The sequence below is a fragment of the Schistocerca americana genome, chromosome 6, assembly GCF_021461395.2.
Source record: "Schistocerca americana isolate TAMUIC-IGC-003095 chromosome 6, iqSchAmer2.1, whole genome shotgun sequence".
Taxonomy (NCBI): Eukaryota; Metazoa; Arthropoda; class Insecta; order Orthoptera; family Acrididae; genus Schistocerca; species Schistocerca americana.
In genome coordinates this window covers 355,324,427-355,337,734 of record NC_060124.1, presented here as the reverse complement: position 1 = coordinate 355,337,734, position 13,308 = coordinate 355,324,427, and the positions used below count along the sequence as shown (strand labels likewise).

General features: G+C 38.6%; 1 protein-coding gene across 3 annotated transcripts in view; it reads left to right on the top strand.

Moving 5' to 3' along the window:
- Positions 1-7,484: 7,484 nt before the first annotated feature.
- The window catches only part of LOC124619566, a 68,501-nt gene continuing 62,677 nt past the window's right edge, over positions 7,485-13,308 (top strand). For 2 of the 3 annotated variants that reach the window (XM_047146056.1, XM_047146054.1), the window contains exon 1: positions 7,485-7,737. In XM_047146056.1, coding sequence (XP_047002012.1) covers positions 7,641-7,737 — 97 coding nt within the window. In that variant the 5' untranslated portion in view covers positions 7,485-7,640. The remainder of the gene's footprint in view (positions 7,738-13,308) is intronic. The other variant, XM_047146055.1, reaches the window with a different exon arrangement.

Genomic DNA, 13,308 nt, shown 5'->3' with positions numbered 1-13,308 from the left:
ACCCGTCCAAGCGAAGTTGACATATGAGGCGGTGGCTTAAGGGAACGACCATACTTGTTAATGCCTGTACTGCAGCTCCTATCAGCCACCGCTCGGACATTAACTTTATTTAAAAAAGTGCTAAAAGTAACGAAGACGCACGATTAGTACACAGTTCTTATCAACAGATGGTGCGCAGTCTCACAGTTATTCCCATGGCCTATAGAACGCCTACCAAATGGTCTACCCTCTCCCTAGTTCCTAGCCAGATCTCCGATGAGTTGACGGGAAAGCGTAGTACGATCTTCGGTCAACAGATGGCGCGAGGCACTGTTGACATTAGACAGTTATTGAAATAACTGCCTGTATCAGATGAACGGTTATCGCAGTAACCGTTACTTCTCAGTAACCGGTTATTTCTATCAGTTACGTTATTTTTTGCCACCTCTACTTCAGTGCAACTGAACTATAAAATTATGAAATGTATTTGGTGTGTGGCTACCGCCGCAGTGATTGTTGCAAAGTATTGAAAAATACGAAATCCTGCATACCACAAAACATACTGACTACAAGAACTGTAATAAGCGATTACAATCTTGCAGAGAAATAGCAGTAGCAAGCAGCTACATTCAGATTTGCTGCACTGTGGATGATGTTAAGCTTACACATAAAAAAAGGATGTAGAAGGAGATGGAGGTGTGAAAAGCCAAGTATGTTCAAAGTACACATAAGTGAAATAAATGTGTTTATTTGTACTCCAAGCAACCTAGCATAACCTTCACAAATTCCTCATTAGGTCATTTACTGTATATATTGGTACACAACTTTCTGGAATGTATTGTGAGATTCAAATACTAAATTAAAAGTTGGAATAGCTTTCGCCTTTTTTTAATAATCTTAAATTATCCATGAGACCATTTTCAGCAGAAATAGCGTTCATGATTTAAAAAACTAAAACGCTTCACAAGACACGTATTTTTTCACGATTTGGACAATGCTTTGTGAGAAATTATTCTCATGCTCAGGTACAAACATTATGTTTTTTCAGAAAATTGCCAAAAAGATATCTTAATTCAGTTGACCATAATAACATAACTGCAGTCCAAGAGAGAGAGAAAAACACAAATACGAACACTACATAAAATACTATGTGAATATTTCCTTTTGATAATGAGAATAAATTCTCGAAAAGCTTCATATTAAGGATGAAAAATACATAACTACAGTGTTTCATTATTTAAGTCATGAATAACACAGTCACAAGCTTTCCATAACCATCGATTATGGTGAATGACTTGAAGCAATGGCATTTCTTATATAAATATCGTGTTGCAGGGTAGGAGACGAGATACTGGCAGAAGTAAAGCAGTGAAGACCGGGCGTGAGTCGTGCTTGGGTAGCTCAGTTGGTAGAGCACTTGCCCGCGAAAGGCAAAGGTCCCGAGTTCGAGTCTTGGTCCGGCACACAGTTTTAATCTGCCAGGAAGTTTCAAATATCGTGTTTCCAAATACGAGGGGCCACTTTCTTGAGGGTAGACGTTATGATTGTTTGTCCATTCTCAAATAATTTTCATTGTTCTGTATGTCCCTGCACTGTAGCTGATGAATCAGGTGAACACTTCATGCTTCCCCACTCACTAACCATGGTTTCACCCAAGTTTCGGTTTCTTTCTTTTTAAGCAATTTGTGCGCTACCAACATAAGCTATTGTTAAATGTTTGGTATCCATCCCAAACAACTATGATGCAAAATTTTAAGTTCGTGTAATAGCTCTAGTGAAGTACTTTGGTCAAAGAAGTTTCGAGAAACCGTTGACAAAGCATGCATTGCTGATCTCACGTGGACATGCACTTGGGCCTGTATAGCCCACAAACATCACACACAATGTCGACAACCGCATAATTGGCTATCGACTTTTATTAGCATTCGATTTGGATCTCTCACAAAATTTAATATGTATATACCGGATATTTAGAAAAATATGTCATTCTTGGAATGATCTTTATAATTATTGATATAATAAATTGTCATGTAATGTTTTATCGATGGTTAATGTTTCCATATAAGAGTGCTCTCTTAGAAGTCAGTTATTATCGTCAATAATTTAGAATTAAACACACTTGTTTTATAATATGCAGTGTGCCATTTTAATAATGGAGCACAGAAAATTTATGCCAAATACGTCACCATCATCATTACATGTCACTTAATAATGCATGATAACCAAAACTGGAGTTAAATAGCATCTGGTTAAGTACTACTGTAATGAATAACATTGTGGTTTCTGGAGTCGAAAGTTATTGGTTCACATTCTATTACATGCAATTTTTTCAAGGTTAGTGTTATTAAAACTATCTGTTACTTTTTACTGGATGTAATACAAGTATGTTCTGCAATATTGGATGTTATCAAGCTGATGTGAGAATGAAAGATGAAATAAATATTTACCGTTTTCCGAGTATGAGGTTAGGCGTGAACCTGACGACAGCTTAAATTTTGCGACTGAAACGAGCAACAATAAAATTCTTATTCTTCCTTCCCACAAATATTTCGCTGTTTATTTACGAATGTGTAGCGTTTTCCGGGGGTGTGGTTGCAGGAATCTCAGAGTACAGCTTTAATTGCTGCAAATTGAAACGAGCAGTGATAACGTTCATATTCTACTTTTCCGCTAATATTTGGCTCTTTATTTCAAAATATGTGGCTATCTCTTTATTTCTGAATACTTAGCGACTTTTGAGTGCGTGGTAGGACAAGAATGTAAGAGGAGAGCTTAAATTTCCTGCTTGTGAATTAAGAAGCAATAACATTCGTATTCTTTCTTGTCGCAATGTCGTTAGCCGATCATACGGTCTTCGATATTGCGTTTGACGTCAAAATGACATCATGTTTGCGGGAACTGTTGTGAAAAGAGCATTACCCTATGTGTCGGACAGTGGGAATACCCCTTGACATTACGGTGCTGTGACGGCCAGTGTGAACTGGTCTTTAGTCGAAAGCATAACGAAGTTGGCATGGAACATTTGCAGTTTGTCTCGAAAACAAAGCACAATAATGAACTAAAAATTAACAATACACAAAAGCACTAACATGAGTAAGTGAGGCGAACATACGTTAAGTTCTGATGTTAGGGGACGACGTCACTGTCAAAACGATCTTCCCGAGAAACGTTACATGATGTGAAGGCCTATGAAAATGCCGCCATTTGTAACGCTTAAGTTGACATGATAGTGTGCAAGTTTCGTGTGTCACACGTAAGTTAATTCACGTGTAAGGTGCTTGGCGAATGCACATGTAGGAAATTCCTGCCTGTGGAAACTCGGATTTAATGCATTGTGGAATGTTTTATCGTGATGCGACGTGACTGTCAGTGTTGATTGGCGTTTAAGGTTATAATTACAACGTATTGTAATTGTTGTAAAAAAGTCTTCTACTTCTTAAATTTATAAAAATCCATCAATTTATATTGCTTTCACCCCAAAATTTTCGTCTTTGTGTACTTTTAAAATTCACAATAATCACTTCGAGTTGATAGCAATTTAAAATCGATGTAGAATTCGTCTTTGACTTTTTTCTCAGAAACATAGACCACAGCTGAGTTTATGGTCTGTGCTCGGAAATGTATTCTTCCTACCTCCCGCCTCTCAAGCCATAACTCTAAAAAATAGGGCTCTGTCTGAACATGACTCGATCTGTTCGAACAGTTTACGTCACAGTTCGGGAAATCTCGAGTTCCGTTCGATCTCTTGGTCGTCCTGCTGTCTAGCGACTTTTGTTGGTACTATACAAGGGGTTAAGGAGATGAGATCTGGATAAACAGAAAGAACCAGAGGTTGTAGAGCGTTTCAGAGAGAGGATTAGGGAATGATTGAAAATAATGGGAGAAAGAAATTCAGTAGAAGAAGAATGGGTAGCTTTGAGAGATGAAATAGTAAAGGCAACAGAGGATCAAGTAGGTAGAAAGACGAGGGCTAGCAGATATCCTTGGGTAACAGAAGAGATGTTGAACTTAACTGATGAAAGGAAAAAATATAAAAATGCAGTAAATGAAGAAGGCAAAAAGGAATACAAATGACCCAAAAATGAGATCGACAGGAAGTGCAAAATGGCTAAGCAGGGATGGCTAGAGGACAAATGTAAGGAAGTAGAGGCTTATATCACTAGCCTACAGGACAGTTAAAAAGGCCTTTGGAGAGAAGAGGACTAATTCTATGAATATCAAGAGCTCAGATAGAAAACAAGTTCTAAGCAAAGAAGGGAAAGCAGAAAGGTGGAAGGAGTATATAGAGGGTATATGCAAGGGCGATGTATTGAGGGCGATATTATGGAAATGGAAGAGGACTTAGATGGAGATGAAATGGGAGATATGATACTGTGTGAAGAATTTGACAGAGCACTGAAAGACGACCTAAGTCGAAACAAGGCCCCAGGTGTACACAGTGTTGTAATCGCGGACCCAACCGAATAGCGCGCGCGCCCTGCCGTCGCATCGCTTGCCACAGTTTCCCGTCGCGACCGCTGGCGGTGCATAGCGTTGCCGGCGACCGAAGACGTCGCGCCATTGCTGAGCTGGGGCCTACAGCGCCCTCTGGCTACACGATATAACAGGGGCGCTGGCCCCGAGTCAGGGGGTCTTGCAGACAGCTCGTTACAGTCGTCAGTGCCGTCGTTCGTTGTCTGGTTAGCTAACTCGCTGTGTGATTCAGTATTGTATAACGACTTAGGCCACGAATCAGGAATATTCTTTGGACGCTAATTGGAACTGTATCTACGGTACACTCTTCGCTGGCAATAAAGCTAAGTAACTGTTTTATAATAGCTGGTGCTTATTTGTCACTGCCACCAGATTTTAGTCACAACCTACTCACGTCCTACTCCATATCCAAATTATGGTTGCCACGCCTGGACAGCCATAAAAGACAACATTTCATTACAACTACTGACAGCCCTGGAAGAGCCAGCCCTGACAAAGCTCTAGCATCTGGTGAGCAATATGTATGAGACAGACTTAAAGAAGAATATAATAATTACAATCCCAAAAAAGGCAGGTGTTGACAGGTGTGAAAATTACCGAACTATCAGTTTAATAAGTCACGGCTGCAAAATACTAACGCAAAACCTTTACAGAACAATGGGGAAACTGGTAGACCTCAGGGTGGATCAGTTTGGATTCCGTAAAAATGTTGGAACATGTGAGGCAATACTGACCCTATGACATATCTTAGAAGATAGGTTAAGGAAAGGCGAGCTTACGTTTCTAGCATTTGTAGACTTGGAGAAAGCTTTTGACAGTGATAACTGGAATACTCTCTTTCAAATTCTGAAGGTGGTAGAGGTCAAATACTGGTAGCGAAAGGCTATCTGCAATTTGTACAGAAACTAGAAGGCAATTATAAGAGTTGACAGGCAATGAAGGGGGAGCAGTGATTGGGAAGGGAGTGAGACAGGGTTGTAGCCTATCCCTGATGCTATTCAATCTGTGTTTTGAGCAAGCAATAAAGGAAACAAAAGAAAATTTGGTGTAGGTATTAAAATCCATGGAGAAGAAATGAAAATTTGAGGTTTGCCAATGACATTGTAATTCTGTCAGGGACAGCAGAGGACCAGGAAGAGCAGTTGAACGGACTGGACAGTGTCTTGAAAGGGGGATATAAGAAGAACAACAATAAAAGCAAAATTAGTATGATGGAATGTAGTTGAATTAAATCAGGCAATGCTGAGGAAATTATATTAGGGAATGACACATAAAGTAGTAGATGAGTTTCGCTATTTGGGGAGCAAAGTAACTGATGATGGTCGAAGTAGAGAGGATATAAAATGTAGACCGGAAATGGCAAAGAAAGCTTTTCTGAAGCAGAGAAATTTGTTAACATCGAGTATAGATTTAAGTGTCAGGAAGTCGTTTCTGAAAGTATTTGTATGGAGTGTAGCCATGTATAGAAGTGAAACATGGACGATAAATAGTATAGACAAGAAGAGAATAGAAGCTTTCGAAATGTGGTGCTACAGAAGAATGCTGAAGATTAGACGGATAGATCATGTAACTAATGAGGAGGTACTGAATAGAATTGGGGAGAAGAGGAATTTGGGGCACAACTTGACTAGAAGAAGGGATCAGTTGGTAGGACATGTTCTGAGGCATCAAACTATCACCAATTTAATATTGGAGGGTAGTGTGGAGGGTAAAAATCACAGAGGGAGACCAAGAGATGAATCCACTAAGCAGATTCAGACACATGTAGGTTGCAGTAGTTACTTGGAGATGAAGAAGCTTGCAGAGGATAGTGTAGCATGGAGGGCTCCGTCAAATATGTCTCTGGACTGAAGACCACAACAAGATTACAACGACCTGTCTTAGCGCTTTTAAAGCTCTGCCGATATTAATAATAAAAACAACTATGAAACACGGACAGAAATACCTATGTTGCAGTTCAGGCGAAGGAACAGAAACTAACAAAGCAATATAAGGTTACAACCATGATTCTTTGTAATTCTCGAACTTTCTATAGTCCCGCGATCGGGTGATGTTTGATGGCACTATCTCCAAGACGGGTGTATTCCGATGTAATTTATTCTCCCGATAAATATTAGTTAGTTTATTACGATACAGTTCGTTTATTCGGCATTTAATTCTCGATTAGTTGTATTGATTGTTTCATTTGAAATTTGTTGTCTTGCTTTCAAACTGTTTAAAATCTGATAAAGTTTTTATCTGTTGTTCAAATATATGAACAGGGACTGAGTTGCTCATTTGCAGACTAGGTAAACGGTTACCGCCTGTCATATTCAAATAAAATATTATACTGGGTTCAGTCAAGCAATGTTTTTTGGAGGACAAAATTTTCACCTTTGTTTGTTACCTGTATTTAAAAATCGACACCAACGTTTCTTATATTCTTACATACTTTATGAGAACACGTATTGCTGATTTGTTCAAACTCAATGGAGGTCGTGCAGTGGAAGGCTGTAATGCTATTTCCTCCACTGTTTCATAAAATTGTGAAATTTATCTAGAGTCATAGCTTATTTAGCTAGTTCCAGTTTCTTACTTAGCCCTTGTATTCGCGCCATCGGAGTCATATGTCACGTAATTGTTCGAACTAGCTCAATACTTTACCGAGCGCTGTGCCGTATCGGGAAATCTCGAGCCCGTTTGAACGCCCTAGTTTCTGACGTTAAAGGAAAAACATACTTATCTGCACGACTGGTAACAACTATTTTTAATGTCATATGTTCAGAGCATCATGTACCCCATTGATTCAGATAAATTTTTAGATTTCGGGGTAGGCGCCCTTTGGTGGCCGTGCGGTTCTAGGCGCTTCAGTCTGGAACCGCGCGACCGCTACGGTCCCAGGTTCGAATCCTGCCTCGGGCGTGGATGTGTGTGATGTCCTTAGGTTAGTTAGATTTAATTAGTTCTAAGTTCTAGGGGACTGATGACCTCAGATGTTAAGTACCATAGTGCTCAGAGCCATTTCGGGGTATGATTTTTCTTGATTCATGTGTTGGTATTACTGGTTGTAAATCGCATCCGTTTCTCATGCACAAACAAATCAAATTTAAATTTCAAGTGTAACATGTAGGACGTCTGGTGGAAGTATACACTGTTTAGCGTAATTGATATATTCCGTTTGGTAATCAAATCAACATTTTAAGTAAAGTATGGAAGTACACTTAGACCCGAAGGAAGTCTTGGCTCACCTCAACGAAATGGGATATAGAAACATTACACCGGAGCAGTTACGGGATTTCGTTCGAGGTATGGTAAATTAGTGGATGACAAAAATATGGCATTTAAATGTGTGGTGCATATCACGTGCAGTTTTGGTTACGCAAATAGCAGTCTATTATTGGTGTGAAGTAAATATTGCTTACAGTAAGAAGTGAGGCAGTGCGGATCGTACTTATCTATACATTATATTTACCGGATCATCTCCTTCGGGTTTACATTTTTAGATGCGGTTGTGTGATTGTTGACCCTGAAACTGTAGGAGTTGTGTGATTGTTGATCTTGCAATTGTTCAAGATCAGACGTAATTAAAGGCAATAGCAGATGTGTTCTCGAAAATCACCATTTTGACCAATTAGCAGAGTCACCCGCAGAATGCACCATAAGTACATGATCTGTAGCGAAAAAGAATTCGTATGCACTTTATTAAAACAAGAAAATGCGATTCAAGGCAGCTGAATCTTTCGTACCCCTAATTTTGCTGCTCTACAGTGGCATCTTATATTGCAGGTGTCAAATTTTTCAGAAAAGTGACACAATTGCACGTGCTTTTGTGGTTACCAAAAAAACACACACACACACACACACACACACACACACACACACACACACACACACACACACACACACACACACACACACGCTCAGTTTTATTTATTTATTTTGAGTTTTGTGTCAGGATAAGGTGTAGTATTTTGCGTGCTCTATATGTGGCAATGTTTGGATGCAAATTGCACATTATCACAGTCTGCCTTTTGTCCACTATCGCATAGAAGTGTAAAAGTATCTGACTTAGTAAATAAGTGGTACTGTGGCAGTCCTATTTATAACTTCAGCTAAATTACAGTTGAGATAGACCTATTTTTTTCTTTATAGTCTGCGCCACCAGGGAGCATTTGGAAGTGAATAACACTTAATATTTAGAAAATATGGGGCACTATAAAATACATGCATTATAAAATAGGATGTCCATGGCAGCCTCTCAGTTTCCTTAAGTGCTTCATCAAAAATAGCTAGCCTATTTGCCAAGAATTAGGAGTAAGTTTTCCTATGTGTTTTCTCAAGAGAATGAGAAGAGGTATGTCTTTTTAACTTGGTCTCAGCTGTGATTTATATGCAACAAAATTTACGTGTTGAAAATCTGGCCATTTAAAATTAAAACTGTCATCTTGTAATATAGTCAACAACAGGTGACTTTCAAGAGGCTGACACAATGTGCTAGACTAATAGAGTTCTATATCTTCCTTGAGAAAATAGCATTGATCTTTAGTGGTGATTGTATTCTTGTAGACTAATTGAGGTACAACTAGCAACTTTGTCTGTACATACATGAAACTGATGATTCAAAGTGTCGGTTGAATGCCAATTACCAGGTAGCATATGGGGCCAGTGTGCCCATGTTACCCAAATATTTCCTATAGATCTTCCGTAGATTACAACTCGATAATTAAAAACTGAGTGACTGAAGGGTGACAGAAAGGTTCAGACAAAAAGTTGCAGTTTGTACATCTTCCCCAATTACATTTTGAAGTAACTTTAAATATAGTAAATAAGATTTTTTTTACCCATTTTGCAATGTATTTACTTTTCGTGGTCACCGAAAGTTACACATAAATTTTAATTTTTCATCTTCTTTGTGCATATCTGTTTTGTTCAGCAGTTCTTATAATTAATGTTAGTACTCCTTGTATCCATATGGAGGGGGGTAGGATGCAGTCTGCCTTTTTACTTTTATCTTCTCAGTGGTTCCCCTTCTGTGATCCATATCTCGTCTCTCATCCTTTTCATGTGTCCATACCATATGATTTGGGTTTCTTCGACTAAATCAATAATTGAATTTGTGACATTCATTTTCTTCCTGATGATTTTATTTCTGACTCTTTCCCACTTGGATAACTGTGCAGACCATCTCCAAACCTACATCAAAGTTGCTATCTATCTTTTCGTTAATGGGGATTTAACTGCCCGTACTTCTGATCCTTGTGTCATAATGCTTGCAATGGTTTTTTGTGCTTCTAATCTGTTCACCTCAGTACAGTTAATGTTCTAATACGGAACTTTCCAGCATTTATTCTTGAATTAATATCCTTATTGTTTTTACCATATTGTGTGGTATTTATTCACAGATATTTGTACTCTTCAGTATGTGTAGTCATTACAGCTCTTCTAGTGTCAATTATTGATCTATTCCTCATGTTATCATGCATTTTGTTTTATCTGTGTTGCCCTGAGGACCTATTTTTTAATCCTGTATTAAATCCTTGGTGATATATTCAATGTCTTCATTTTGGGTCAAAATTAGATGGCCATCGGTAAATTGTAGTGGATATATAGTACTACCACGTATTGGAATTCCCATGTTCTTACATTTTTTCCTCCAATTTTCCGGTGTTTTCTTTGTACATATTTTACCAAGTGTTGGTGATAGGCTGCATCCCTGATGTAATCCCTTAATAACTTTAAATCCTGGTAAGGGATTGTAGATGTTCCGAATTGCCTTAATTATGATAGTAGGAGATCAGCATTAAATGCGCTTAAAAGATCACAGGTGAAGAGCCTTATGATCTAGCAACTAACTGCTCAGTCTTGTTCCTAAGATAATCTTATGTTAAAATAGGTGAAAACATCGTCATTTGGTGTATGAAGAACATGTAAGAATGGCATAGAGTGGTATAGGCATCAAAATAGCATAGAGTGTTGGATCCTTATGCTGTATCTCCTTATCCGTTCTTATACTTATTCTTCACTTGTATGTCATTAGATTGACGTGAGCCTTATTTGTGCATTCTCTACTTCATTGCTATACGACCCGATAAAAGCTGGACTTGTATACATTTGGCTGGACATGCCTGACTAAAGCTGGACACCTGACAATCCACATCCACAAACTGCATAAAGGTGTATTATCATAGGCTTTTCTATACGTCTAAAAATACTAAGTGAAGGGACTAATTTCAAACAGTTTTCTTTTAAAGTATCTTTGCAATCAGTTCTGCATAATATCTGCTTGTGTTATCCTCAGGGGGCTCACAACTCTTGAGTATGTGCATGGTGAGCGGGCAGTCCCAAGCTGTTGCATTACTTTTTCCTTTCCTGTGGTGCAATTTTACTTTCTCACTATCTATCTTTCCTCTGGCTTACTGCCTAGGACAGACCAGTAATGCCCTCATCTCCAGTTCATAAAAGAATCAAACACCCATCTATAAAACTGCTTCAGATCATTTTTAAAGTTTGTAGGAAGTTGCTAAGTGCTCCCTTTCTGTAATATTGGGTGAATAATGTCTGGGTAATTTGCACTCCATGAGTTACACAGCCTGAAGACGCATATACACGGTTTCTAATTTTAATATTTGTCTTATTGTATTAAAACTTTAACAGTAGATTAGGACAGCATTTTAAATTTTTAAATTTGGTCAATAATTATATGAATTACTGAAATCAAATTTGTGTTGCACATGGAAACTGTTATATAGGCAACCTGCAACTGAAATCGTGCACAGTTTTAGCTATTTAGTGATATAGGTTCCCTGCTTACGACCAAGCTTGCTCTCCGGATGTTGGGTATGGCTTCTCTCACTTTGTTCCCTTTATTTCAACCTGCACATGTCAGCTAACTAATGTTTGTGCCCCCACATAAGGGTTTGACCCCCACCTTGTCAAACTCCTTTTACAGGATGTGCAGGCTGTGCAAGTAAGGTCGCCAAATACACAGCATGGTAGCTAGTCCGTGTGGTAGGTCACTGGTTACCTGTACAAAGGTAGCCCTTTGACTGCACAATGATTGCACTCTTGATGCCTGATCTGTCGCTTTCCTGTGCATGCCGAGGAATAGCTGCCTATCCATTTGGGGGCACTGGGACTCCAGTCACTGGCCATCACACTGGATGACATTTGCTCTGGCTGGGTGGTGCCTGTGTGAAGAGCCCTCATTTGGAGTACTGTATTTTACGGACTATAAAACACACTTTTCCTTCGAAAAATTGCCTCGAAAATTCAGGCACTTCTTATCTCAATATTAATATAAAAATGTACAGTGTTTCATTTAATATTCTCAACAGTCTAAAAAAATGACCATATAATCGATGCCATGAAAAACCTCCATCTATCTGGCAACACTAGATTCAACTGGCAGCAGCAGTGCGCCAATGTGACAAACATGAGTTGCGGGGATTCACAAACTTGCAAGAACAATCTCCCTCTCATCCTGCCATCACAAACTGAGAATACTGTCTAGCTTATGATACATCATTGTGGTGTATGTTGCCAGTGAACTTGAATTGAAAGTGATCCTTGTTATCGGTAACAGTACAATATCTTTTGTTAGTAGCTAGTTTCGTAATGGGGAAAAAATAAAAGGTATTCATATGATGTGGGCTATAAATTGAAAATAATAGTATATGGCGTTTCGGCTCTCCACCAACCGGGGGGGGGGATCATGATTGGCATGCTAGTAAAGAAGAATTGAAAAAAATGGGGAAGACTAAATGTGCAGATAGAGGACTGAATTCAAAATGGCCAAACCTAGATGATGACACACTGAAATGGATTCAAGGACACTATGAAAATAGCATTGGAATTGATACAAAAATAATTCAAATACACGTGTGTAGGCTAGTGCTACAGTGGAACTTAACAGACTTTAGAGGGAGTGGTTGGTGCTACAGGTTTATGAAGCGTCATGGACGTAGCATGTAAACTAAAACCAAAATATCTCGGATAACGCAGCAAGCGAAATATTATCTTTCCGTCCTTTATTATTATAGCGAATATGAGTGAAACTCCTCTTTCTGTGCCAAGTAACAGAACTGTTGCCATGAAAGGTGGTAAAACAGTAACTATAAAAACAAGTGGACTAGAAAAACATGCACTACACTGTTGTTCTTTCATGTTGTGCTGACTTAATCCAGTGACTATTCTCAAGCTCAAAAGACTGCCAAAACCTTCTAAAATAAGCCAGTTGGTAGTGTTCACGTTCATGAGAGGGGTTGGATGGATGAGGCTGGTATGAAATTATGGATTAACAGTGTGTGGGAGAGAAGGAAATGTATGTTATTGAAGAGGAGTTCTCTGTTTGTGCTAGATCAATTTAGTAGTCATTTGAAAAATTCTACGAAAGAGAAATTGAGAAAAGGGAATACAGAACTTCCTGTTATCCCGAGAACATTTACTACGTAATGGCAAAGGGAGCTTTAAAATGACCTACAATCAAACAAGTGTGTCAGTGGATAAAACAGTCATGGTCTAGAGGAAGAGGGAAGATGTTATTGTTAAATCTTTCAAAAAGTGCGGCAAAATTAACACTCTTGATGACAGTGAAAACTGTCTTATATATGAAGAGGACAATGATAAGACAAAGAGGAAGAAGAAGAAGAAAGTTCAGCTGATGATTTTTGAGGATTTTAAAAAAACGTCAGTTTGGTTTTATAAACCAAGAATTTTTTTTAGTCTGGCTTTGCAACCTAATAAAAAATTGGTACAAATGTTATTTAAAAAAATTACTCAAAAATTGAGGAGCATCTTATAGTCTGTAAAACACAGTAAGTGGCATTATGGTAGATATTTATCATCATGGATCAACCAGAGTTAGCAGTCAGTGGCCAT